This window comes from Antennarius striatus, chromosome 1 (genome assembly GCF_040054535.1).
Source record: "Antennarius striatus isolate MH-2024 chromosome 1, ASM4005453v1, whole genome shotgun sequence".
Classification (NCBI taxonomy): domain Eukaryota; kingdom Metazoa; phylum Chordata; class Actinopteri; order Lophiiformes; family Antennariidae; genus Antennarius; species Antennarius striatus.
In genome coordinates this window covers 2,676,586-2,704,467 of record NC_090776.1, presented here as the reverse complement: position 1 = coordinate 2,704,467, position 27,882 = coordinate 2,676,586, and the positions used below count along the sequence as shown (strand labels likewise).

Sequence of the window (27,882 nt, the reverse complement as noted above, 5' to 3'; positions counted from 1 at the left end):
CATAGCATTTATAACTCCTTATGTATGATAAAATATGGATTATTCCCATTTGAATTCCAGCTCTGAGATGAATTTATTTCTGATGTATTTGTTATGATTACTGTATACTGTATATTATAACAAGAGGAGTCTTGAACACTAGAGGTCGCTATGCAAAACACCTGACTGCAGTGTGGGGCCACAAATTCTTTATTATAGAATAAATAACAGATAACAAATGCAAAAAATAAAACCACACAAATTGATCAAATAAAATTTTACAGTATTTTTTTGTGTTCATCAATATTAGGAATGCTTACTTAAAGATTACTCATCAAAGGAAGCATTATTTTAAATATAGGAAGAAAAAAAAATCAGATTTCTTTAAATTTACTACCAGGCGGAAAAATAGTAGTTTGGGATGAAATAATCATTCATATCTGGTAGGAGTTTAAAATAAAATTGTGTTTTTAATGGTGTAAAGCTGAACTACAAGCCCAGAAACTGCAGCTATACTATGAGCGTTTGGTGAATTTAGTCGTTGATGATTGGTCGGTGTTGCTTTTATGTCACGCCTCCGTGACATTATCCTTGTTTCTCATTGGTCGTTTTAGACGTCGTCATACGTGCGTCACCAGGAATACATTGTGTTCGGTTTCGCGTACAAACTGTCAAGAGTAGAGGAAGCGAGCTGATGGCAGCGGTGCCAACCCTCCGGCGTACACTGTGAGTTCAGTTGTTCGCAGGTTGTTCGAATAACATCGACACACTTTCAATATAAAGAGGTTTAATCTTCGTAAAAGACATTTAGTATTTGCTTCAAGTTCGCACAAAATGGCACTGGAGGACTTGTTTACATTGCGGTACGAACCGAGATACTAGCTAGATAGTAACATTAGCTAATATTAGCTAAATGTGTTCGGCACTGCTAAAAGCTAAACGCATACATTTCGTGAAATAACATGATTAAACTCTAACATATGTGTTTTATAGTAAACATATATTACGTGATAACGTAGTGAAATTATCCAATACTCTTTTTTTTTTGGCTAACTTGCAGTTTGTTGCTCGTTAACCTTAAACTTGTTGCTGTCAAGTACATTTTACGATAGCATCAATCAGCGGTGACGCTTAGTAGTCCTGGTTACTGCCTGATTATTTTTAGTTTATTTACCTCCTGCTCTTTCTTGGATTCCTAAAGCTAAATCTGTCTGTCCCTCTTCCAACGGCAACATCAGGTGCAGCCATGTTAACGTTTTTTGACCCTCAAAGACCTGTTCACTGAACTTGTGACGTGTTCTTAACGGCAAATTCTTTTTAAAATGATGGTATTTTGTTTCTAATTTACCTTTATAACCTAAAAAAAACAAAAAAACAATGACAGTTTAGTGCAAGCCCTAAGTTACAATTAAACAGGAATAAATCTGTGAAATGATGACTTGAATGCATGATGTGTTTGACACGTTTACGTCACAAAAACCTCTTGTTTATTTGAGATTCTCAGTCATTTTGTTATTCAGCTGGAAGTCTAAATCTTGATGTAAATCACAGTTGATGTTTTGTAACTCCAGATTATGGAGTCAGGGATAAATTAGTAACAGAAGGGTAAGAGCCTGGGGCAGTTGTTGCTCAAAAACATGTCTATGTCTCCTTTAAGTGATTAGTTCAAATGTAATTTTTGTTTCCTGAGCAGCTTAGCACAGTGCGAGTGGAACAAAGATGAGCATTGAAATCGTTTAAAAATAATTTGACAAACTGTCACATTTAATGACATGAGAAGAAATCAACAGTGCTAGTGTCAATGATTCACTTGTCTTCTGGATGTAGAATTAACTAACTTTTTCCAAAACAGAACTTTTGTTTGGAGATTACTAGTTCTTATTTCTTGGTGATGTTCTGCCCCAAAAATCTGCCCTTTTAAAAGAACATTTCACACACACTAAAAGAAAAAAATTTCTCCCTTCATGCCAAGTGTAAGTTTCTAGCTCCTTCAAACTTTTGTACTTCTCTACAGTAATGTAAGCAGTTATGATACAGTCTCCTAAACGACTAACAAACAAGGTGGCTTGTTTTCAACCACAAAAGACAACCAAAAACAAACGTAAAACCGGCCCCTGCAGCTTCTACATCGTAATCAAGAACCCTCAAGATCTCAGAATGGCAATTAGTTGAAGTGTTCTCACTGTGCCATTGCATGGAACTTCTAAAAATATCAGTATTAAGTTCCCATTTGCCTATGGACCTGCATGTATAAATAGAGATGAGTGAGAGTTCAGTATATTTTATACTATATATAGTATGTATGGTAATGTAAATGAAAGTTACTCAGTAACACGGATGATTTGTTGCCCTTGCAGGACATTTTCCTCATAAAGGATTGGACTGTCAATAGATAATCGCCGCTGCTCGCTGACCACTTCTGAATCACCAACCTTGTCATGAGATGTGAATTTTCCAAATAAAGAAGGAGAAACCGGAGCAACAAACAGGACTGAGGAGCCAACGCCAACATCTGCCACAACATTTAATGCTTGAGCGTCGCTCTTTCATTCTGGACGTCTGCCTCAAACGACTTCATTCACTGGTTCTGCCATCCAGCCCAGGCAGGGTGGACCCGTCCGTCTCCGTCAGCGGCCCACTCCAGCGGTGTGTTGGTGTACAATGGCACCGTGGGACGCTGAGGGTTGCCGTGGGGTATTGTGATGTCAGAGCCCAACAGCCCGGGCGAGAGCGGGCGTGGCGCTCCCAGATTCTTCGTGGGTTGCGAGGACGATGAGACCGAGGTCCTGGAGGACAGCGTGAAGACAGACATGGATGTTTATGTGGACGACGAAGACACAGACTCGGTGAGAGAACATCTTCTATCATCTGTTTCTTTACTTAACCGCTACTGATAGCTGGAAATTAACTTTTTAGACTGGATTGTTGAATATTACCTCATGCAGATCTAAACTTTATGGCATTTTAATATAAGCAGCCCTTTTTATGCACCATCAGTTCCTCACAGATCCTACTGTCGCTCTCTTCTCTCCTCGTTTAGCCCCCAGAGCAACAGATCATCGTGGGGATCTGCTGCATGATGAAGAAGTCCAAGTCCAAGCCGATGACCCAGATCCTGGAGCGGCTGTGCAGGTTCGAGTACATCACCGTGGTGATCTTTCCAGAAGACGTCATCCTCAGCGAGCCGGTGGACCGATGGCCTCTGTGCGACTGCCTCATCTCCTTCCACTCAAAGGGTAAACACAGACACCAGCACACACACACACAGACGCACACGCACGCATACACACACACACACACACACACACACACACACACACACACACACACACAGAGCACACACACGCAGCACACAGATAGGATCTCAAGGTAAATGTGAATTCTGTTAAATGTGCTTCCTACACACCTGATATTAATGTCAGGTTTGATAGCCTTATCAAACAGAGTAATTGCAGGTTCTGTCTTCTATTTACACACCAAACAGAGTGGCAGGCTTCAGGTGCAGCAACCTGATCACAGCTCTGTCCCTGTGCTTTTTCTAAATCACATTGTTTCAGGGTTGACTTTACAATGAGCACATTGGCAGGCAGGCGTTAAATTTAAGTCATTAATAGCACAGCTATGCTGCAGGGCTTGTGCCAGTTACTTCCATTGATAAAGACATACTTGACATTTACTTTTCCAGGACAGGAATAGGGATCAAAACTTCCAAAAGAATGAATTTCGGCCCTTTGAATTACTTGTTAGTCACTGCAGGAACGTCTGGAGTTGATCAGATAAAACTGATGGTGGCCTGAATGAACCGGTTCGATTTGTAAGAAAACAGATTTATTATGGACCTAAAATAATTAACATTCTAATCCACTGCCTGAAAACAAACAGGCATGGATTGACAAATATTTCTGTTTTGTCATCTTGCAGGGAAAAAGTGATCTAATGTCTCACAATAACAGCACAGCTGTATTTTGAATATGAGCTCTTTTTTTTTTCTCTGCCTTGATCCAGGATTCCCATTGGATAAGGCAGTGAGCTATGCCAAACTGAGGAACCCTCTGCACATAAATGACCTGAACATGCAGTACTACATACAGGACAGGTACTCCAGCTGACCAAACTATGCTCGCATTTCTGCTATCGGTTCAAAAATACTGATGCATTGTCAGATGTTCTGACTCAACCAGCCTCATTTTTGTTTTGTCCAACAGGAGAGAAGTGTATCGAATCCTGCAGGAGGAGGGCATTGATCTTCCGCGTTACGCTGTGTTGAACCGCGACCCAGACAAACCAGAAGGTAAGTCTGTCGGATCCATACGACTGATCTGTTATCTCATCTAGGACTGTCCAAGCTTCTCGTACAAGTTTAAAATACTTTTCCTTTCCTTTTTCTTTTTCCTTCATCCTGAAAAAAAATATGAAAAATTTAAATAAATCCAAGCAGCAATAGAAAGAAACTCTTAGATTTCTTACAGTGCAGCACCCAGACGAACATCAGTTACCATGGAGATTACATCTTCACCTGTGTTGGTTGGTTGGTTTGATTTTTAGCAGGATGATACAAAAAAATACTGGATGGACTTCCATGAAACTTAGTGGGAAGATGTTGCAGAAAAGAGAGAAAAGAGGCAGTTTGGATGGAGGGGCAAAAAACCGTTGAAGAGGTCAGGGAAAGATCAGGCGAGCCTACAGAACGCTTAGGTTGAGTCTGTGCCCAGACTGATTAGATGTCTCTGCCCTTTAAGGAGTTTTTTTTAGCCACTAATGTACATTGGTCACATGGCTCAGAGATCAGAGCTGCTTTGTCGCGCTCAAGAATAGCCGTGTGTGTGTGTGTGTGTGTGTGTGTGTTATAAGGACAAATCAAACGTGATTTCATTGTGTGTGTGTGTCTCAGAGTGTAACCTGGTGGAAGGAGAGGATCACGTGGAGGTGAACGGGGAGATCTTCCAGAAGCCTTTTGTGGAGAAACCCGTCTGCGCCGAGGACCACAACGTCTACATCTACTACCCCACCTCCGCCGGGGGGGGCAGCCAGCGTCTGTTCAGAAAGGTTTACTTTTTTTTTTTAGTCTGTAAATCAGAACGTGCGTCATTAAATAGATGAGATAACACTGTTAACTGACTACAAGAACCACCCTTAAATCGTCCCGTCAATACCAGTTTGCTGTTGCCATGACAATCACTTTCAGTCATTTTGCCGACCCCTGGTTGTCTGTGTTGTAGCTCTAGCACACATGTGTCAAACTCAAGGCCCGGGGGCCAAATGTGGCCCTCCACATCATTTAATGTGGCCCACGCATAAAAGGTCAGAGTGTCTAAAAATTAGCTGGTAAACTACATTTCCCACAATGCAGTAATTCAGCCCATTTAAACTCCAACAAAAACACACTATGACTATTTCAAACAAAGTTAACGTCCTAACTTGTGTCTGATGTTATTTTTCTTTATTGATTGATAGTTTGATCCTTGATTGATGGAGTTCTGTGGGGCGGTTTTTTATAACCTGATAAAGTAAAAGGATTTATGTTATAAAAGATTAACATATTTTTTTGTGTAACTATAATGATTGTAACTTGAATAAGTAATAAATCCTTTATTAGTATTAATTTATTATTTATTTAATTTGTTATTTAACATTAAGGAGTAGTTACATTTATTTTACATTACATTGAGTTACTTTAGTTACATTTATAAGTTACATCTGGCCCTTTGAGGACAGCCATGATGCTGATGTGACCTTGGATGAAAATGAGTTTGACCGCCCCGATCTGTTAGCTGTAATGAACGTTTGGACTCTTTCTGTTACCCTTTAAAGTCCCTGTTCTGTCCTGAAGTAACGGCGCTCTTGTTGTCTCTGGAAACAGGCCCATGGCAGGTCTTCACATTTTCCTTTTCATTCATTTAGAAGTAATAGCTGTTCGGCCCAGGCGTTAACCTGAAAGTACGACATGAATCAAGCGCGCTGCTGTCAAACGCGTCGATCCAGAAGTCGGCTCAGATCCTGATGGACTTCACAGAGACGATTCACAGGCGAACGGCGACGCTATGAGAATCAAGGCGTTTTGTTTCTCTCCTCAGATCGGAAGTCGGAGCAGCGTGTACTCGCCCGAGAGCAGCGTGAGGAAGACGGGTTCTTACATCTACGAAGAGTTCATGCCGACAGATGGAACCGATGTGAAGGTAGGAGTACAGAGAGTGTACGGTACAGATGATGAACAGCTGTGTTCAGGTCTGTTGTGTGTGTTTCCTGTCACCAGGTGTACACCGTGGGGCCGGACTACGCTCATGCCGAGGCCCGGAAGTCTCCAGCTCTGGACGGGAAGGTGGAGCGGGACAGCGAGGGGAAGGAGGTCCGCTACCCCGTCATGCTGTCGGCCATGGAGAAGCTGGTCGCCCGGAAGGTCTGCCTGGCCTTCAAGGTGAGCGGAGACCTGGTCTCCATGAGGTCTGGATTGTCCCCGTTTACACGAGCAACCCACTCAGTCCTGTTTTTACCACGCAGCAAACCGTGTGCGGCTTCGACCTGCTCCGAGCCAACGGACACTCGTACGTGTGCGACGTCAACGGCTTCAGCTTCGTGAAGAACTCCATGAAATATTACGACGACTGCGCCAAGATCCTCGGGTACCACGTCTGTTTTTAACCATTTCTCTCTTTTCCTCTGTTTATTTACTGCGGCAGATTTGTTGATTGAAATTTGTGTGTTTTTTTTTCTGCAGCAACCTCGTGATGCGTGAGCTGGCCCCTCAGTTTCAGATCCCCTGGTCCATCCCCACGGAGGCTGAGGACATCCCCATCGTTCCCACTACATCAGGCACCATGTGAGTGTAAAACCATGTAGAGGAGTGTTTTATGTTTCATTCATTCAGAGAAAACCGAGACAAAACAAACTGAATTGTTAAAAACCCCAAATCTGTTGTGACTCCGGTTTGTTCCTGATGTTTCTGTCTTTTCTCCGACCCCCCCCCCCGACCCCCAGGATGGAGCTGCGCTGTGTCATCGCCATCATCAGACACGGAGACCGAACGCCCAAACAGAAGATGAAGATGGAAGTTCGTAACCCGATGTAGGTCACGTCTGTTTGCTTCCTCTTGGATCAAACGACTTGTTAAAAACCTCGGACTCACGTTTGACTCGTCTTCATTCAGGTTCTTCGATCTATTTGAAAAATACGGAGGATATAAAACGGGGAAATTAAAGCTGAAGAAGCCAAAACAACTGCAGGTAAAAACAAATCGGAAGTTTTAATTTGTTAAAGCGGCTGATCTGTAAGATTTCTGACGCCTCCTTTTTCTGAACTTAAACAGGAGGTGCTGGACATCACGCGGCAGCTGTTAGCCGATCTGGGGCAGCACAACGACTGTGAGATAGAAGAGAAGAAGTCCAAACTGGAGCAGCTGAAAACGGTTCTGGAAATGTGAGCCGACAAAGCCTCGATTCAGTTTTACTGATTTGGTGTTTTTATATCTAGCTGATGCCGTATCTGTTGTTACTGAAGGTACGGACACTTCTCTGGGATCAACAGGAAGGTGCAGCTCACCTACCTGCCCCACGGGCAGCCCAAGACCTCCAGTGAGGAAGAAGGTAGGACCGAGTCATGTTTACACACTCAACCTCACGTAAATCCTGAGGTGGCGGTGAAACAGCGGTGCCCCGGTTCTGCTCCTCAGACACTCGTAAGGAGGGTCCGTCGCTGCTGCTGGTGCTGAAGTGGGGAGGGGAGCTGACCCCTGCCGGCAGGGTGCAGGCTGAGGAGCTGGGAAGGGCCTTCCGCTGTATGTACCCCGGAGGTCAAGGTGAGACGCGCACGACTTTAAATCACACTTGTACAAAAATATTTCACGCTAGTTCAGGGAGGAAAAAATTTCACGATTATTTGAGACGATGGTAAAGATAATACTGAGGATGAACGGATGGAGCTTCCATTCAGATCCCCTTCACTGCAACCTCTGAACTGCAGGGAGCTGCTTCAGTGTTCGCTGGGTTTACTACTGCTGCAACATAAAAAAAATCATTTGTTTTTGTCAAATATAGATGTTCAACATAGCTATTTATTCATATTTAAATTATTTTGGCTATCAAAAAGCCTGTTCTTTGTGTTGTTTTTGTTGTATCATAGAAGTAAACAACTGTTTAGATGTTGGAGGCGTCACTAAAGCTTAAATACAGTTTTGATCAACTCACCTCCGTGTACAAAAATATTGTTTTCTCTGGTTTTTTTGGTCAGAAACTTATTTTTTTTGCTACCGATAACTAAAGAACCCAAGAGTAACAAATGTTTTTTCCCTGATGAAAGAAGACAGTCGATAGTTTCACTGTGTGTACAATCATAGAACTCAATATTCTGAAAGATCAGTCCAAACGCTCGAAAACACTGGAAATATGGGGGACTTCTGCTCCGGCAATTAATGTCATCATGAAAATAAATATCTACGCTCCTGGTAATGGATGTAAATTTACACTTTAATATTATGTCATCTTCTTTAAAGCGCCAACATATTTTTTTGCAGCACCTTTTCATCACCCCTGACACTGTTGTGTGTTTTAGGAGACTATGCTGGATTCCCAGGCTGCGGTTTGCTGCGGCTCCACAGCACCTACAGACACGACCTGAAGATTTACGCGTCCGATGAGGGCAGGGTTCAGATGACAGCCGCCGCCTTCGCTAAGGTTTGCTGCTTTAAGAGCTCTGAAAGATATAAATATGTATTTTTATTTTTTAATTTTAATTTATTTGTTTTATTTATTTTTTATTTTATTAAAATTATATATATATATATATATATAAAAATATCTTATGTTTTTATTTTATATCTTTTTGTCACCGGTTCTTCTTCCTATGGCTGGTGACGACTTTTGCTTCACAAATCCATGATTATTTCTTCTGTATTTCTCCTAACTGTGTGTGCGTGTGTGTGTGTTTGTGGATCAGGGCCTGCTGGCGCTGGAGGGCGAGCTCACACCCATCCTGGTGCAGATGGTGAAGAGCGCCAACATGAACGGGCTGCTGGACAACGACAGCGACTCGCTGAGCAGCTGCCAGCATCGCGTCAAAGCGCGGCTGCACGAGATTCTGCAGAAGGACCGCGACTTCATCGAGGAAGACTACGACAGGGTGACTGACGGACCGTTAGGATCAGTCAGCGGGGCGAGAGACGGCCGTCGTCACATTGTTTGTGTGTGTGTGTGTGTGTGACAGCTGGCGCCCACCTGCAGCGCCTCGCTGGTGAATTCCATGAAGATCGTCCAGAACCCGGTGGCCGTGTGTGACCAGGTGTACGCCCTCATCCAGAGCCTCACCTCCCAGATCCGCAAGAGGATGGAGGACCCCAAGTCAGCCGGTGAGAGACGGGGTTTAGCTTTTCATTGTTTCACCGGTACTGGTCCGTGGGTCAGTCGGTCTGTGGGTCAGTCGGTACCGGGTCACACAGGAAGAATCCAGAACTTCCATTATTTCTGTTCTATTTCTGATGTGATTCTGAGTCATGTTTTTCTTTCATTATTATTTAGAAAGAGCCCTTTCAAGTAGCAATGTCACAATCTGTTGCATTCAGTCTCAAGCACACATATATACGTATATACAATGACATTATCAGATAAATAGTTATGTATCTCCTAATGAAATATTTATGTGGTTCTTTCAAATGTGTTTAACATTTTATGTGAACATTGGTGTGAATTATTTACAAAAAGAACGTGGGTAGCTTTCACTTTAAAAGAAAAAGAGTAAGAAAACCAAGAAAAAGAAGAAAAATAAACAAAAAAACAAAAACTTAGGTCGATAAAGCAGTTTTCTTAACCTTTTTTCAATAATTTAAGAGAAGCCCAGTCTTATAGGTATGATATTCTCAGTCCATTTCCTCCAGATTCTGTAAACTCTGTCTTTCTGGATTTTGGTTTTGTTTTAAATGAGTGGATTCTCTCCTCCACGTCTGTCTATGACTCACTCTTGACGCTTGTGGAGATGCTTGCCTCGGTCACATGACTACCTTCTTAAAGGGGCCGCTCCGGCCGCTAACACAGAATACATCACCGCTAAACTGTTGTGATGTTACAAAGATGCTGCTAATAAAGTTGATTTCACATTGGATTCACGTTTCTTAAACTTACTTTATTAATATTATTATATTTAGAGAAAAAAAAATGTGATCCATGAAAATATTGCATAAAAATGGTTACGGACCACTGACTTAACAAATGTAGAACACATCCAGGTGGCTGTTTTTGTTTGATATGCAGCGATTAAATTTTTTTTTTTGTTGGTTCGTTGATTGACACCCCCCCCCACCCACCAGACCTGCAGCTGTACCACAGCGAGACCCTGGAGCTGATGCTGCAGCGCTGGTCCAAGCTGGAGAAAGACTTCCGCATGAAGAACGGTCGCTACGACATCAGCAAGATCCCCGACATCTACGACTGCGTGAAGTACGACGTCATCCACAACGCCTCGCTGGGCCTGGAGGACACGCTGGAGCTGTTCAGGCTGTCTCGCGCTTTGGCCGACATCGTCATTCCACAGGTGGGGGGAGGGGGGGCAAACATGTCCTTGTGCTCTCTTTTTAATAACCTCACAAACAGAAACTTCAGTTGATAGGTTTAGAAATGAACTCTGATCCTGTGTAAATATCTGTGGAAAAACAAATTTCAGAGTTGTAGACTTGAAATGTAAAAGCCAGCAGAGGCTTTCTGGTATTTTTAGGATGTTTGTGAATGTGGTTGCAGGAATACGGCATCAGCAAAGCAGAGAAACTGGACATCGCGTACGCCTACTGCCTCCCGCTGGTCAGAAAGATCCAGCTGGACCTGCAGAGGACCCACGAGGACGAGTCCGTCAACAAGCTGCACCCCCTGTGAGCCCCCGGGATCGATTGTTCATGTCTGTTCAGGAGGAGATCCGTGATGTTTTGTAGAGCGTGTGAAACTGATGTGTGTGTTTCTCAGGTACTCTCGTGGAGTGATGTCACCCGGACGCCACGTCAGGACGCGTTTGTACTTCACCAGCGAGAGTCACGTCCACTCGCTGCTCAGCATTTTCCGCTACGGATGTTTGCTGGACGTAAGCGGACGGATGATCCCGCAGAAATGTGAACGTCGCTCAGACGGGTGTCAGATGTGAAAGTGTGTGTGTGTGTGTGTGTATGCGACAGGAGGAGAAGGACCAGCAGTGGAAGCGCGCCATGGATTACCTTTGCGCCGTTTCTGAACTCAACTACATGACACAGATCGTCATCATGCTGTACGAAGACAACAATAAGGTAGAGTTCTGCAGCGGTTCACCTAATGTCATCTGGAGTTACAGTGTTCTCCATTATACATCCGTTTTTATAAAAAATAGATCATTTTCGCAAAAAAGAAAATACACGGAAAAATGAAAATAAAGTTTTGATCATTTTACTCCATTTTATGTTTGTCTGCCACAAATATTGGAACCATAAAAACACTAGTATGAAGTGTAAAGCACATATCGTGTTACTGTACAATTAGTCTATTATTATTATTATTATTACTAGCCTGTAGCAACCCCCGTGACCCACAATGAGGAAGAAGCAGCAGAAGTCAAGACGGCAATGTTTTTTCTGCTTTAAATTATGGAAATGTTTATCTTCGGTTTATCCTGGAGACGAGTTCATTCGACTTACGTCGTTTTGTTTTTTTTTACTTACATCCCGTCTCCTGGAACCTGATTAACGACGCGATCTGAGGTTTACCTGTTTATTGTTATTTTTTTGACTCGCCACACGTTTTGTATCACAAATTTATTTATTGTTCTTTTCAGACCCACTGATACCGGTCACAAGGTTTCCATTACCGTAATCCCTCGTAACTCGTGGTTAATGCGTTTGGGTAGTATAAAAAAGTTGCAGGAGGAGCCGTGCATCTTGAAGCACGAATGAGCGAGGGATGACTGTATTCGCTCCTTTTATTTTGAAGCTGAGAGAATCTTCCATCGCGTCAGAGATGCTGTGGTTTAACCCCTGCAGGACATTTCCTCTGAGGAGCGTTTCCACGTGGAGCTTCACTTCAGCCCCGGCGTCAAAGGCGTGGAGGAGGAGGAGAACGCGCCCACCGGCTTCGGCTTCAGGCCAGCTTCAGCAGAAGTCGCTCGCCAGGTAGAGTCAACTTCAGAAGAGCTTCATTTTTGTCACAATGCCTTCATCCTGCAGATATCCGAGAGTGTCTTCTTCTTCTTCTTCTTCTCGTTCTTGTTCTTGTTGTTGTTGTTCTTCTTCTTTTTCTTCTTCACCACCTTCACCTTTTTCTTCTTCTTCTTCTTCTTCACTCAGAATCGGGGGAAGCAGACGGATCCCGGCAGCCTGGAGGACCTCCTGAGAGACGAGACTGACCGCGCAGTGCCACTGTCTGAGCCAATCACCATCCAGAGGAGGTCGCCGCTCATTCGCAACCATAAGACCGGATCCATGGAGGTGACTCACACTCTGTGTGTGTGTGTGTGTGTGTGTGTGTGTGTGTGTGTGTGTGTGTGTGTGTGTGTGTGTGTGTGTGTGTGTGTGTGTGTGAGATCAGAGCTGCTTCAGTTCGTTGAGATCAGAGCTGCTTCAGTTCGTTGTGTGATTAGTTATGTCTTAACTTTGACCTGCTCTCATCAGCATCACCTTTACCACCCCCCCCACCCCACAGGTTCTGTCAGAGACGTCATCCTCTAAAGTCGGCAGCTACCGTCTCTTCTCCCTCTGCTCGCGTCAGTCACCGGAGATGAAGCAAAGCGGATTAGGTAGGTGCTTTTAAAGCCCCGGTTTCCATGACGACCACATGTATAGATGACAGTGTGAAATTGTTTCTGAGTGGGCAGGATGAGCTGGGCTCGACTCGATGACCTTTTCGCTGGAGACGAGGCATCGTCGTTAGTTCGAACCAGAACTCTGACGGCTGTTTTTGCCGTGTGTGTGTGTGTGTGTGTGTGTGTGTGTGTGTGTGTGTGTGGAACGCGTGCAGGTGTGCACACTACATACGTGTGCTCAGTGATGCGTTCACTTGCTTGTGTAGAAAACTCTTCACCAAGCAAATGACTGACTGATGATGAAACGGTTGTTGCGTTTTAGAGCCTCTTTTATTATCGGGATTTAAAATGATTCCAAATTCTTAAATTCAATCTTCAATTTTCCGGTTGTGTTTCATCCAGAAACGAGTCCCTTCACATCTTTTTTTCACTACTCAGAATGAGTGTGAACTCACGTTCCGCTGCTCTGCTGAGCTGTCCCAACATTTGTTAACCCTTTAAAATCCCAGTGAAAAGACGCCTCTGCAACCGTTCAGCTCTGACGGTCGCCGCTGCTAAAAAGAAAAATCCACCCCGAGTTGCATTTTATGTGTCGGGTTTGTTTTTATTAGTTTCCTCAGATGTAATGATGCATATCTCACACACTATACTCACTATTTTCACTAATCTTAATGCACATTTTTAACCCAACAAACGGTTTTGTGTTTGAGAAGTTTCTGAATGTTCTACTCTACTCTTGTTTCCATGGAAACAGCATTTTTGAGGTGCGTTTGATGTGTAGTTATCTCATCTAACCAACATTATGGCTTCACCTACTTAATATTCACAGCTACGTCTGCCTTTATAATACTTAGATTTTTGAACACAAACATTTTCTTTAAATATTCCTGAGGTGACTTGAAGTTCTCCATCACTCATAACTAATCAACACGACTGGATTTGTTGAATCGTGGATAAATAGGACTGAATCTATATGTGACATTCATCTCCTGATGGTTCTGAGTGAGTTGTGTTAAATCACACACGATCTGTGCAGAACGTCGGTGTCCGTCTCTGTTTTAACCGTTTCTTTTTGCAGCTGCTGGTTTAGTTGTGGTTCAGCCATCTCACAGGAACAACTTTAACATCCAAACCAATCTGTTCATCTCCATTTTCTCTCTCTCTCTCTCTGCTGCTCTGTGCTTGGACGTACTAACGCTAAAACGAGTCACACTGGACGTCACGAATGATCGGGAAAAGGATTTTTCAGGGTGGATTTTTCTTTTCAGCCTCTCAGAAGCACAGAGACGCCAGAATGAGATGCATGTTCTCTCTCGTGCAGTATGTCTGTTTCTGTTTTCCTGTCTCTTTTTTTTCCTCTCTCTCTCTTTCTGTCTTTCTCTAGTCATTTAAAGTAACAGCATGTTATATGTAGCAGTCACTAACCCCCCCGCCCCCCTCGCAGGCTCTCAGTGTGCCGGGCTCTTCAGCACCACCGTCCTAGGTGGCTCCTCTAGCGCCCCTAACCTGCAGGACTACGCTCGCGCTCAGCGCAAAAAATTCTCCACCGGCAGTCTGTCCTACAAAGACGGTACGTGTTCGAGAGTGACCCGCGCAGAGTTAGCACACAGTTAGCATCACGGCCCCAGGGCCGCCTGAGCACACTGACACGTCACTGTAGATCAGTCTGGAATGAGATGAGAACAACTATGTGTGTGTAGACATATATGACAGTCATGGTTTGAGGCATCTCTGTGTTTTTTAGAGCTCATGCACATTCGAGCACATTCCATCTTTTTTTTTTTCTTTTTCCAAACCATTTTGAGTCAGATTTGTTTTTTTGGAGCTTTGTATGCATCCCAGTCAAGCTCCTAAACTGGAACCAGGAAAACCCAAAATCCAGAGTTAATCCTGAGTGCATAAAGCACATTTTAATAGAAGGAACCGCACCCCGTCTCCTTCAGAAACAGTTGCACCGTTAGCATTAGATCAGGGGGGGTCAAACTAATTTTCACCAAGGGCCACATCAACAACATGGCTGTCCTCAAAGGGCCAGATGTAGCTAATAAATGTAACTCAATGTAATGTAACATAAATGTAACTACTCATTAATGTTAAATAACTGAATTTATTACTTGTTCAAGTTACAAACATTACAGTTACACAGAAAAAATGTTTTTTGTTTGTCTGTTTTAACATACAGTATTTTCCGCACTATTAGGCGCAACTAAAAGCCTTTAATTTTCTCAAAAACCAACAGTGCGCCTTAAAATCCAGTGCGTCTTATGTACGAAAAAAAGTTTTAAAATAGGCCATTCATTGAAGGTGCGCCTTAAATTGCGGAAAATACTGTCAATCTTTTTAATTTATCAGGTTATTAAACCCACAGAACTCCATCGATCAAAGATCAAACTATCAAAGAATAAAGAAAAATAACGTCAAACACAAGTTAGGACATCAACTTTGTTCAAAATTGTGCATTGTGGGAAATGTAGTTTTGCTCAAAGCACACTTTTTACCTTTTTTTTTTTTTTTTAAGACACTGACCTTTAATGCTCTCGTGGGCCACATATAACAATACGGTGGGCCACATTTGGCCCCCGGGCCTCTGAATTTATTACTTGTTCAAGTTACAAACATTACAGTTACACAGAAAAAATGTTTTTTGTTTGTCTGTTTTAACATACAGTATTTTCCGCACTATTAGGCGCAACTAAAAGCCTTTAATTTTCTCAAAAACCAACAGTGCGCCTTAAAATCCAGTGCGTCTTATGTACGAAAAAAAGTTTTAAAATAGGCCATTCATTGAAGGTGCGCCTTAAATTGCGGAAAATACTGTCAATCTTTTTAATTTATCAGGTTATTAAACCCACAGAACTCCATCGATCAAAGATCAAACTATCAAAGAATAAAGAAAAATAACGTCAAACACAAGTTAGGACATCAACTTTGTTCAAAATTGTGCATTGTGGGAAATGTAGTTTTGCTCAAAGCACACTTTTTACCTTTTTTTTTTTTTTTTAAGACACTGACCTTTAATGCTCTCGTGGGCCACATATAACAATACGGTGGGCCACATTTGGCCCCCGGGCCTTGAGTTTCACACGTGTGCATTAGATGGTCCACGATGACACATGCCTGGTCTCCTTTTATCCATGTTGGTCTTGCTAACTGAAAATTCCAAATCCACTTTTAATATGTAATTTACCCACTGTTATTTTAAGGCAAGCTGAAGACCTTTTAAAGGCTGTCTGGTTAGCTAGCTCCTCCCCCAGGTCCTGGTGAAAGCTTCTTATTGGCTGGGCAGCTTGAAGACGTTCAGTTTTACATCTTACTTAATGACACACACGTTAGTTTGGATGTTTAATGTGTGTAAGGATCTGAAGAGCGTCATTAAACCCAGGACTCAGATGTGTTTAACCAAACTCTAACATAGTACAGTATGTACTAGAATACTTGTGGCTAAACAAGTGAACAATAAAGTTTTTTTGTCAGTTTTTAACGTTACTTAGAGCTCATATGTAGTTTTTTTTTCAGACATTCTGCATCCTGCTTTTATGAAGCAACTTCTTCATCCATGTGTGTCCATGACCTGCCCCTCATTCTCAAACTTCATGACCTTTCCATGTGTGTGTGTGTTTTATTTTGTAATGCAATGTATTTCTTTTCTTTTTATTTATCTGCATGATCCATGGCTGCACTGACTTCCTGTTACAATCTGCTGGGCGACAGACTTTTTGTCATGTTGACACGCTGAGGAGATTCTTTGCTTTTTAAACGGTACAACCGAGAAACGCTGGCGATACTCGACTCCTGAATCGACTGTTTTGACTCAAAAAGCAGAAACCGAACGTCTCATTTTTCACTGTTTGTTCATGCATGGTAAAGTAAGGAAGCAGCAGCATTTAGCCATGACGTTAGTGAAAAGGATTCATCGGATATTGGATATTTAATATCCAGCTTGGTGTCGTCTGCTTGGCTCTGACGGAGTCGGTGACGTCGTTCTCTGTTTGTCCTGTAGGTGTCGCTGTTGTCTCATCTTTGTCTCCTCTCAGCTGCCATCCTCCTGCTTGTTGTCATCTCGCCGTCGGTCATCCATCTTGTTTCACTTCTATTCCTAGAAGCAAAGGAGGGATTTGTGTTCACAACGTAGTCAGTGGCTCCATCCTCTCCGACGATTAAATGTTGTCGTCATTTTGAAAGAAAAGAGCGGCTGTCTTTTCCGTGGCGATGCAGAAAATAGAGACTTAGTGACGTTGGTGTTCAGGAAATGAGAATTCGGTCTGAAAACAGATTGTTGCATCCCGTGCGCTTTTCGTCTCCTCAGTTGAAGCATTTTCATCTCACCTCGTCACCAGGAGATGTTCCATCCATGTCCCCATCTTCCACCATCAGATATGTCTGTTTTAACACTCGAGTCAGTCAGGACGTCCTGAAACACATCAGTCTGATCCAAAACCCACGCTTCCTGACACAGTAGGAGTTTGCTTGGTTCTCCATTTCTTTCACCCACATCAGGAAGAGAGACCAGGGGTTTCAGAATTAAACATCACACACAAGTCAACTGTGGCTCAAAGTAACAGTTAGTGATTTTTATTTTTTTTTATTTCCTCAGAGTTGTTGTCTATGCCGGCAGTAAAACGATTTTCTGTGTCGTTTGCAAAGCATCCGACTAATGGTACGTCTGCTTCTTTCAAGTATTTTTCCACTTCACCTCCCTTCGTCTTGCATGTCTTCAAGCTTTTATTTATTGGGGTTGTTTTTTTTCCACATGGCCCTCCAAGCATTCCGGGTTTCAGTTTTTGTTTTCTAATGATTTTTAAAAAATTTGTTTGTGACCCATATGCTTCGGACTCTTACTTTTCTAACACTACCTGACATTTTTCTTCCTAACCAGGGTTCCCACTGGTCATTTGAATTTGTGATTTATCGAGAAATTAGGCGACGACGAACGTCATCAAAAGCCACAGAATCGTCTCAACGATTACAGCTGTGATAAAAGATATCAGCAGGGATTAGTGGGAATCATATCTAACATATAATCATTTAACACTTTTTACCAGGTGTCTGTTCAGTTCAAAGGCCTTTAATTCTAACCAGTAGTCAAAAGAACAGTTCACTGAAAATAAAATTTCTTCGGCCACATTTCTGGAGCTTGACGAGAAAATGTTGTGGCTTCTTCCTGCACGCGTTTAAGTATCATGAAAACTGAAATGAACGGAACTCAAAATGACTCCATGTGGTTTGTGCACCTTCCGCTGACTTGGGTGTGCAGTATCAGGTTTGAAATCGGCGCGTACGCTGACGACTTCAGCATTATTAGGGTGAAATTCCAATCTTTTCCAATCAATTTTGTGTCTCAGGCCTTCCAGAGACTTTTGATTACGCTGCACAAGCTGTATGGAGTCACGTTTTTAAGTTCCTCTGACGCTCAGCGATGAACAGATAACGATCCATCCTTCTGTTTTTGAGTGTGAACTGTTCCTTTAACGTCCTTTTTACTACTTTTGACCGTAGCTAATAGCGTTATTTTTCTTATTTAAGTGTGTCGTAACCAACATTCACTAAAATCATTTGGTTACTACTGCAACACTTGTTCTCTGAGTTGCAAAGGTCAGATGTCTGCAATGGGACACGACCCCCAAAACGCTTGAGAATACACTCGAAGGGGGCGTGCCTTTTTTAGTGAGAGAATGCGTTTTAGTTGTGTTAATAGCTAAACAGTTAATAGCTAATAGGATTTTACAGATTAGCAAACAATTAATCAGTCTTGTGCCGCGATAGCGATCTATTCGCTAGACATGCAGAGGAGTTTTTACATGACGGTGGCTGCAGGGATTAACAGGAAACTCTTCAGAAGTCAGACATCTAATCATCATCGGTTTTTTGGCATCGTCACTTCCATCCGCGAAGTCACTCCGCATTTATTTTCTCATCTTTAAAATGCCTGATTGTTTCAACCCCATCGACACAAATTTGGGATTTGACACATGAAACCTAAAGTATATTGAAGTTTCACGATGCAGTACATTAAGAGTCTGTGGTGCATTCATGTGTTGTCAATGCAATCAGAAAAATGAGTTCCTGATGAGGAAACTCTGCTAGACAACATTCAGGTTGTAGATGCAGGAACATGGCAAAAATAAACGTCTCATTGATGTCTTTGAAACGTTCCCATTAATTCATACAACAAAGGGCCATTTTTATTGCTCTCACGTGTTTTGTAATCAGGCTATAAGTTTTAAATGATTCCTTGACCAGATATTTAATGCACATTAAGGCAAAAAGGGAAGCATGAAGTCTGGTAGAAAAGGAATTTGTCCATATAAAACAGGGTATCATCTGCAAAAAGAGTCTCCAGCGAACGGGTCTTAAAGATGTGCATCTCATATTTGGTTCCCTTATTTCGCTTTTTCTTTACGTTTTTAGCCACATTTCATTGATTCTCATGTCAGTCTGCTCTCATTTACCTGTAAACGAGGAATACAGCCCATAATGAGTCCTACGGGGGGGGGGGGGGCATTAGGATGTTTTGCTCATGTTGTGTTCTCAAGTTTACTGCCAGAGTTCTCTCATCCAAAATCAGAAGCCAAATGTTTTAATCAAGATTTTTCTGAAAATTAATCTGAACTTAGTTATTTAAATAATTTTTGACAAAATACAGAAACATAAAATGACCTCGTGGGCAGAAATGTCTGTTGATCAAAAATGAGCAGCGTTTTCCTTCAGTTAAGCCTGTTATCATCTTACTTCGGTTTAAAAACGGGAGCATAATAAAAACAAAACTCCGATGATCAAAATCAAGGTGAACCAGGGGTGGGAACCCTGCTCGCCATCCTGCATACAGCCTCTAAACGGATCACCGTTACTCCGTGGGTGAGTGTGAGCATGTGAGCACAGTGGAGAACATCAAACACACCTCTTGCCATCGCCGTCGAGGGTGTGTGTGCGCAGCTCATCGTCAGGATGACACATGAATGTTTAACTCTTCCCCTACTCCCCACCCATCCACTACCACCCCCAAATACGACTACTCTCCAGCAGGGGAAGGGTTAAAGCATGGATCATCCCATCTCACACAGACGGCACTCCCATTCGTAGGCTCACACATGCTTGTCCATGTCCCCAGAGCACAGGAATGTGATCACGTGACCTGTTTAGGACCTGCTGATGGTGACGAATGCGATGAATGAAGAAATGCGGTTTGTCGGGGCGACTGTTTTTTTGGGGTGATTGCTTCGGACACGACTGGTCACACATGTTTGGGTCAATCTCAGCTGAAACGGGAGAGTTTTGGTGGTTTCTGTTTAGGAATAAGAGTTTTTTGATTGGTTAACTGTCTGACTGGCATTCAAGAGCTTGTTAAGCGAGAGTGATCACCGATCAACCAGATCGTTGATGTGCGAATGGATGCGAATTAGGCATCAACATCATTGCATTATAACGATTATTTGAATTAAACGCGATTATATCTATTGTTAATCTGTATAAAAAGAGCCGGACCAAACAAGAAATGACGTATTTCCATTTTGCTGTCGATGCCCGGTCTTGTCATTGATGTCAGGCGGTTTCTCTCATTCTGATTGGAGGATTAAATTAGCTTTCAGCGCCGCAGCGACCTGTCGATGAGCATCGATGGAGTGTTTTTTTGTTTCCAAGCCAGAGAAAAAGGTCAAAAGCACAAAATATAAATCTATCCTCCATCCAGTTTTCAGATTCTTCCTGGGATTCAGATGATAAACCAATCGTAAAGCACCAATAAACGCTTCTGCTCGTCAGTCGTGTTGTGATTGACGCCCCCCCCCCCCGATGCCGGTACAGAAAGCCTCCCACGCCCTTCATCCGTGTGTTTGTTCACCACAGGAACACAAGACGACACGTCGGCCGTAGCAGCGGCTCCACCCCTGTGGTGCGCCGCCAAAGGTACGACAGACCCCCACCCCCCCTCCCTCCGTAGTTTGTCGTGTGGTTGTCATCACGGCTGTAGCCGTACCTGCTAGCGGGGGCCATTCTGGAGTTATCTTTGCACATTTAACAGCTTCCTGCCGTGTTGCTTCACAGAGCTGGCTGCCAAACCCCCCTCCCCCCCCGCCGCCACGGGTTTGCTCCTCGGTGGGTTCTCTCGCATCGGATCGATTGTTAGACAAGAAAGACATTTAAAGTCAAGTGGAGAGACCACTGGGGGGCAAAGTGACGTCATATTTTTAGTGTCTTGCTGGAGCAGAGTGTGATTTTTTTATCACAGGAAGCTGCTTGAAATGATTTGCTGCTGTGTTTTGTTTTTTGTTTTTTGACGTTTCGCTGTTTGACAGCCGAGACGAGACGCTGGCTGCCTCAGAACCTTCACCTCTCCTCAGTCCTGATCCATCGCTCATTCTCCTCTCTCTCTCTCGCTCTCTTTTCACTCTTGTTTCTCCAGGAAGCTCATTTATACCTGCATGATAAAATTAAAAATATCCTCAAAGTTGTTGGAATAAGGAATATTCCCGATATAATGCAACAATTATATCTTTGTAATTAAGTGTCTCAAAATAGCAGTTTGGCACATAAAAATAAAGTGTTAAAAAAATAGATAATATCGTGGCGGAATTTTCTCAACTGTTTCAAAATATTTCAGATTTTTAGATAAGTTAAGTTTCTCGTTATTTTTGAGACGTTCTCGCAACATTAGCACCATCTAAAAATAAGAAGCCTCAAATTGACGAATTTTCTCCAAAAATTTCTCAGAATTATTAATTTGAGAAACTATGATCTTATTATTAATAGTGTATTCTGTTAAAAAATATAGCAGCCCACTAGGTGGCGCTGTCACCTCACAGCTAGAAGGTTCGATTCCTTACCTTGTGGAGTTTAAATTGTCCGTAGGCGTGAGTGAGTGTGTGTGGTGGTTTGTCTTTCGTGTGGCTGCCGCGATGCACTGGCGACACGTCCGGGGTGTACCCTGCCTCTCGCCCATAGTCAGCTGGGATAGGCTTCAGCAACTCCCGTGACCCGGATGAAGACGAGACGATTACAGTCGTCTCGTCTTCAAGAGAATGGATAGATGTCAATAAATATTTTGAGAAACTAATAATTTCTTACGATTTCTCGCAATTCTTAAACAAAAACGCTAATTATTGAACTCGAGCTTTAATTTCTTTGGGATTATTTCAGCACAAATGGGCTTCCGTAATCTCCTCTAATCTCACCGTACTTGAACCATTCTCACATTTCCTCCCTGCTCCCGGCTCATGTTCCTGTTGTTTCCTTTCTGTTTGTACTGCTGCTCCTCCTCCTCTTCCTCCTCAGAGCCGCTGCAGCGCCACCATGTGGCCCAGTTGTTGAGGTGTTTCTCCACCGACCTCAGCCTGGGCCGCCACCTCTCTCTGGACGGGGCGCTCGCCCACCACCTCCACCTGTGCTCCTACCACCTCCGTCTCTTCCGAAACTGGCTCATCTCCGGCCAAGGGCCCCTAGAGTACCTCCACGGTCAGCCCCCTGGCCCCGCCCTCCGCCCCCTGCGTCCCCCCACGCCCTGTTTCTCATGGTTTCCTTGGGGCTGTGCTTGTTGACCCTCATGCTTTTGCCTCGTGATGTTTCTGCATGTTGCCTGTTTCTGTGGGTGTGCAGGTTTCTGGCTGGACTGGCCTGAGCTGTTGGGGAGTTCTTGGCCTTACTTTGTGACCTTTAGACCCCCCCTGTGGCAGACCGTAGCTCCTCCCCCCACTCCCACCCACCCCCTCTTTCCTCCAGTCTGTAAACTCTCAACAATCAGAGTTTGATTCTTTTTTAGGATCTCAAATTCTTCAAAATTATTACCCAGAAGTCATATTTATTCCTAATTAATTGTTAGTAATTTAATTATTGAAATTATTAATTTAATTAATAATGATTTATTAAAATGAACTATTATTATTATTATTATTATTATAATTATTATTATTATTATTAATAATAATAATAAAAATGTTGTTATTGTTGTTGTTGTTATTATTATTAATTAATATTATAATACATTGTTAATAATTACTTATTCATTATTATTCCTCATTAATTTTTAAACCTGTTGACTAGTCTCTGTTAATCCTGTAGGTAATCAAATTTCCCCGTCAAATGTTTTCGTCTGAAAAACAATCATTACAGAATGTATTAATCGTCTGTCAACAGAATTAGAAAACTTACTATTTCAATTTAATTTGGTGCATTTCATATTTTTCATTAGGGATGAAAGTATTATATAAATACACCTGTTGTTTAACTTCATAAAAAAAGAGCCTGAACCTCTCATTCATGAAAATAATACAGCAATGAAGTCAAAACATTTGACGTCTTATTGAGACTTATGTCACAGCAAAAAAAAACATTAATTCTGTTAAACCCCAAAAAATGTAGTTTGTTTATTGTCAACTCAGAAGAACTGCCGTTAGTCGTAATGTTTCACACAATAACACAAACTTTTCACGCTGGAACGTTGACGATTGAGCCCATAAATTTTGGGATGGCGGGGTTTGACCACGTGGGGAGAGCTCAAACAGGAAATCACATTTTCTAACATCTAGGAAAAAAATCCCGTTGATCTCCCAACACTCTTCTCTCGGCTTCAGGACTCACAGATCTGCGTTTCCCCACTATGACTCCGGATTCATCATCTTTACCAGCGTCCGCTGGTGTTTTCCAGACCGTCGGACGCCTGCAGGTCTACATATCAGACCTCAGTGGGAGAGGAGCGGAAATATTCTGTCATCTTGTTCAACTTTCTTCCTGATTCATCTTCTTTTTTTTTCCAGGACACTTTGCTATTTTTGGGCCGTTTGGCGCATCAATTCACAAGAAGCTCAAACACGTTTACGCCCCAAAATATCGTTATTAATACGACACAAATAGTGATAAGTCATCTTAAAGAACCTCCATCAAGATGAAATATTCCGCTCTACTTCCTGCAGATGTTCTGACCCTCCGTGTTTCCATCAGTTCTGATCTTCGGAGGCTGTTTTTTTTTTATATATATATACTGTATATATAAATCTGAATGCCAGTTTCCCTCCAGACTTTTAACCAGCATGCGTTTCCTGCTTGTTTGATGTCCGTTTCGGCGCCTTTGGCCCTCTGTGATCGTGAGCGCAGTGGAAAAAAAAGCCCGTCGTTTTGAGGTTTGAGGCGCTGGTGGGCGAGCTGTGGTCTGACGCTTTGTGACTGATGGAATGGTTGTGTACTAACAGCGGATGAACGCGTCGGACCCGACGGCTTGGTTAGAGCCGCAGCTTCTGAGACTGAGCAGAAAAAGGCTGACGCTTCTGCATTTATTTCATTTTTAAAAGATCTGCTTGCATTTGCAAAAAAAAACCAAAAAAAAAAAAACCACACCAGATGTTTGAGATGTGTAGACTTGTTTCCGTTTGATCTGGTGTCTTGTTGTCATGGCGTCCAGCATGGTTTTGTTGCAAACGTTTGCCTGCGTGGGAGTAAAAAAAAATAAACCCCTAGAGGCCGGCAGGAGGTCGGTGACGGATCGGGATCCGCTCGGGGGGAAAAAACCGCGAGCAGGATGTTTTCAGAGCGCCGTGACTCGTTTTGTGTGTGTCGGGTGACGCCTGTGCCGCCCGCTCTGACTCGGGGCTGACTCGCCCCCGCGGGCGTGTTGTGTGTGTGTGTGTGTGTGTGTCCTCCCCCTGACGCAGGCTTCGAAGGCTGCTCCATGGTGCCGTCCATCTACCCGCTGGAGACGCTGCACAACTCGCTGTCGCTGAAGCAGGTCAACGCCTTCCTGAGCAGCGTGTGCGAGAGCGCCGGCGACCCGCGGACCCGCACCACCAGAGGTGGGGAATCGAACTCGCGTCCGTCATACTGCATACGCCCTAAAGCCACATCAGCATAATCAAAGTAACTCATAAATGTAACTACAGTATTTTCCGCACTATAAAGTACACTGGATTATAAGGCGCACTGGATTATAAAGCGCGTTGTTGGTGTTTTATAGAAAATGAAACGCTTTTGGGAGCGCCTTAAAGTGCGGAAAATACTGTAAATGTAACTCAATGTAATGTAAAATAAACGTAACTACTCCTTAATGTTAAGTAACTAAATTTATTAAGTTAAAAATGTTAGTTACACAGAAAAAAAAAGTTTGCTTGTTGGTCTGTTTTAACGTAAATCCTTTTATAACTTCTTTGTCAATGTTAAAATTGTGCATTGTGGGAAATGTAGTTTTTTGGTCAGGGCACACTTTTGACCGACAGTAATCCTTTGCGTGTTCGCGCTTCAAGATGCGCGGCTTCACTACATCGCGGATTTTTAGTAGGTAGTCACGTGATACCATGCACGCGTTCTATTGGCTGACAGCATCCAGAAGTGTGCTGCGTTCACAGACTCACGGAACGCAGCACGCCTCCGTGTGTTAAAGTTTATCAGAGTGTTCTTCTTCTTCTCCTGCAGCTCTCTCCGCCATGCTGGGCGCTCACAACCAGCCGCTGGTGGACTCCTGCATCCCCCAGAGAGTCCTGTCCTCCTCCATCTCCCTCCGGTCGCGTTCCGACCGCCCCCCCTGGTGTGAGTGTCGCAGTCGTCATCGGATAAATCCGACGTCTATTTATAGAACTCGGATTGTGGTCTCACCGTTGCCGTGGTTTCTGTTCTGCTCCTCCAGACAGCAGCGGTCCGTCCAGCACCGTCTCCAGCGCCGGGCCGTCCTCCCCCACCACCGCCGACACCTCGCCGCACTTCAGCTTCAGCGATAAGATCTCGCTCACCCCCCAGAGCAGCGAGGAGACGCACTCGTCCCAGAACGTCTCCTCCCAGCCGGGTGGGGGCGGCGAGTCGGACGCCCTGAAGCCGGGCGAGGTTCCCCTGACGCCCAACAACTCCCCCGAGGAGGACAACGAACTCTCCTCTCATCCCGACCAACCCGAATCCTCCCTGGAGGGGTCGGACGTTCTCCCCGAAACGGATCTGAGGTCGCCCTGTTCGGGGTTACCCGAGCTCGCCCTGGGGCGGATGGAGGGCTACTGCCTCCCGGGGTCGCTGCCCGTGCTGCTGGAGCTGCGGGAGAGCAGCAGCGAAGCGGGCTCCAGCTCCCAGACCCCCCAGTCCCCGGAGGGGCCCGACGAGTTCTTCGACACGCAGGAGTCCATCGAGCTGTGGATGGAGAGCCAGGAGGGCCCCCACCGTCCGGACACGCCCCTGGAGGTGGGGGCCACACACGCAGCCGAACCTTAGCCTGACGGATGCTACTGTGACCTCCACTGAGTTGCTGCCCCCCCCCCCCCCGAGCCTCCCCGTCCCCTCAAACGCCACAATGGGGGGGTTGATTAGTGCAGATTCATGACTTTTAAAGGGACAGTTCACCCAGAAATAAAAGGAAACTCACGACAAAGAGACCAGAGTGACGATTCCACCGGTGACACGAGATGCTGCAGCGCCTTTCCGGTGTTATTTTGGGTCGGAAACCTGAAGTTGGTCGCCATGGGCAACAAGAATGAACTGACAGCTCATGGCTTTTTATTTTTGTGTGAACTGTTGCTTCAAAAAAGTCCCACTATTGATCCATCGGGGAGATCATGAGCCTTCTTTGATCGATCAGGAGTCCACCTCTTGAACTCAAGGGTTCTGTTATCATTACTTGTTTGTTTGTTTTTGCACAAGCGTTCGTCGATTATTATTATTTTTGGCCACTAGGGGGCAGAAATTACCAAAGACCCACAGCCTGACCTGTTTGAACCCAACAAAGCTGTGAGAGCGAAGATCAAAATCTTCCAGAAGCGGGGGAGCGTCTGCATCGACGCGATGAAAGTCTTAAAAGTCATTTCAGCTCCTCCGGGTTAGCCAGCTAGCCGTTAGCGGCGGCGTAGAGCCTCAAGCGGGATAAAGAGGTGGTGATTTTCACCGGTGGAGTATTCAGCCACTGTTACCTGAAAGCTGTTGATACACGTCAATCGTACGTTTTTGTCTTTCTGACCTTAAACTGAAGCAGCTGTCATGAAATGTTTCGTGGCAATCAAGCGAAGAGGCGTCGGTTACAAATATGAAAAATGCAGAAAACTACACGGCGGCAGTACAATCTGTAACTCGACATCATAAGCTAGCGTCTGTCCTGTGCTCAGCTTCTGTATTAAATACTTTCATCTGTGATTTCTCAAATTAAAGCTGGACGATGAGGCAAATCATCGCGTTCGAGCTCCGAAATCCTGAAGCCTCATCAAAGATTTAATATAAGCAGAATGAATTAATAGAGGAAATAATATTTATTTTGAAAAAGTATCGTAAAAAAATAAAGAAATCTGGTATTTTGTTACCCACATTGCATATTTAATTGTACCATAGTTGCTGTTTATTTTTATTTTTTTGTAATTTCACCTCAATGACGTGGGGAAATATCTAACAGCAAAGCTATCGTTTAGTCCGTAAGCAAACCGGATGGGGCATTTCACATTAAATGTGCTTTTATTGTGGCGAGTAGCCATGTAGCAGGTGTGTAATGGGGGGGGGGAGGGGGCGGGGTCTACACACGCTTGAGGAAAACGATTCAGGTAGAGTTTGCTAAAGAGCAAATGTGTGTTACTGTTGGGATCATGTCACGTGTCGTCGTACTGTAAAGGCTGGTCCGGCTATGTTTGTGTACGTTTGTGGTCACATGATCTGGTTGTTGTGTTGCAGATGTTCGTTTAAAGGGTCCGTTCTCTCAAATTGGTCTTTTTTTATACTTCCTGTTATGATTTTTCATCACGTTACGACGTCTGAGTGACATTCCTGTCTGCGTTCACCAATTAAACTATAAAAGTCGTTGGTGACGCTCCCGACTCGTCACTGCCCTCTTGTGGAGGCGACTTAAACTGACAGATTTACGCTAAAACTATTTTTACATCCGGATTCCGGCGTAGCTGAGAAAATCCGTGCGGTTTGTCTGAGCTGACCCTTTATAACCCTTTGTAACGCTTTCAATTCCACCTTATAATCACCGAGGGTGAACCATCTATGATCCAGTGGAGACTCGCAGCTTAACCGTGTGAATGTGTTTCTAGAAACATGCACAATAAACTGTAAAACATTAGCAATGTTACAAAATACAGCTGTTGGGAATGTTGTTTCGGTGTCACAGTTTCTGTTCTGTTAAAATAAACCAACTGAATAAAATGATCAACTTTAAAACAAAAAAACCTGTATGTTTGTGTGGCTAGATGAATGTTTTCAAATTTCCTACAGTGTGTGGAGACACCT

At 43.6% G+C, this 27,882-nt stretch overlaps 1 protein-coding gene across 11 annotated transcripts; it reads left to right on the top strand.

Moving 5' to 3' along the window:
- The first annotated feature begins 605 nt into the window (after positions 1 to 605).
- ppip5k1a (diphosphoinositol pentakisphosphate kinase 1a) lies at positions 606 to 27,882 on the top strand. 11 transcript variants are annotated; one of them, XM_068322334.1, is made up of 32 exons: positions 606 to 705; positions 2,337 to 2,825; positions 3,020 to 3,215; positions 3,985 to 4,075; positions 4,185 to 4,270; positions 4,871 to 5,025; positions 6,054 to 6,155; positions 6,233 to 6,394; positions 6,478 to 6,599; positions 6,695 to 6,796; positions 6,955 to 7,041; positions 7,124 to 7,199; positions 7,283 to 7,392; positions 7,474 to 7,559; positions 7,646 to 7,771; positions 8,524 to 8,645; positions 8,908 to 9,090; positions 9,175 to 9,316; positions 10,271 to 10,494; positions 10,698 to 10,825; positions 10,917 to 11,031; positions 11,123 to 11,230; positions 11,957 to 12,085; positions 12,260 to 12,400; positions 12,615 to 12,708; positions 14,159 to 14,284; positions 17,309 to 17,371; positions 20,557 to 20,616; positions 21,982 to 22,161; positions 24,351 to 24,488; positions 25,105 to 25,218; positions 25,316 to 27,882. In XM_068322334.1, exons 2-32 carry the CDS (start codon positions 2,682 to 2,684, stop codon positions 25,882 to 25,884), a joined length of 4,281 nt encoding a protein of 1,426 aa, XP_068178435.1. In that variant the 5' UTR covers positions 606 to 705; positions 2,337 to 2,681; the 3' UTR covers positions 25,885 to 27,882. The 11 variants fall into 11 exon arrangements, with proteins under 11 accessions (XP_068178435.1, XP_068178438.1, XP_068178440.1 ...); XM_068322337.1 differs by lacking the exon at positions 17,309 to 17,371; XM_068322339.1 differs by lacking the exon at positions 14,159 to 14,284 and having other exon boundaries at positions 25,316 to 27,881.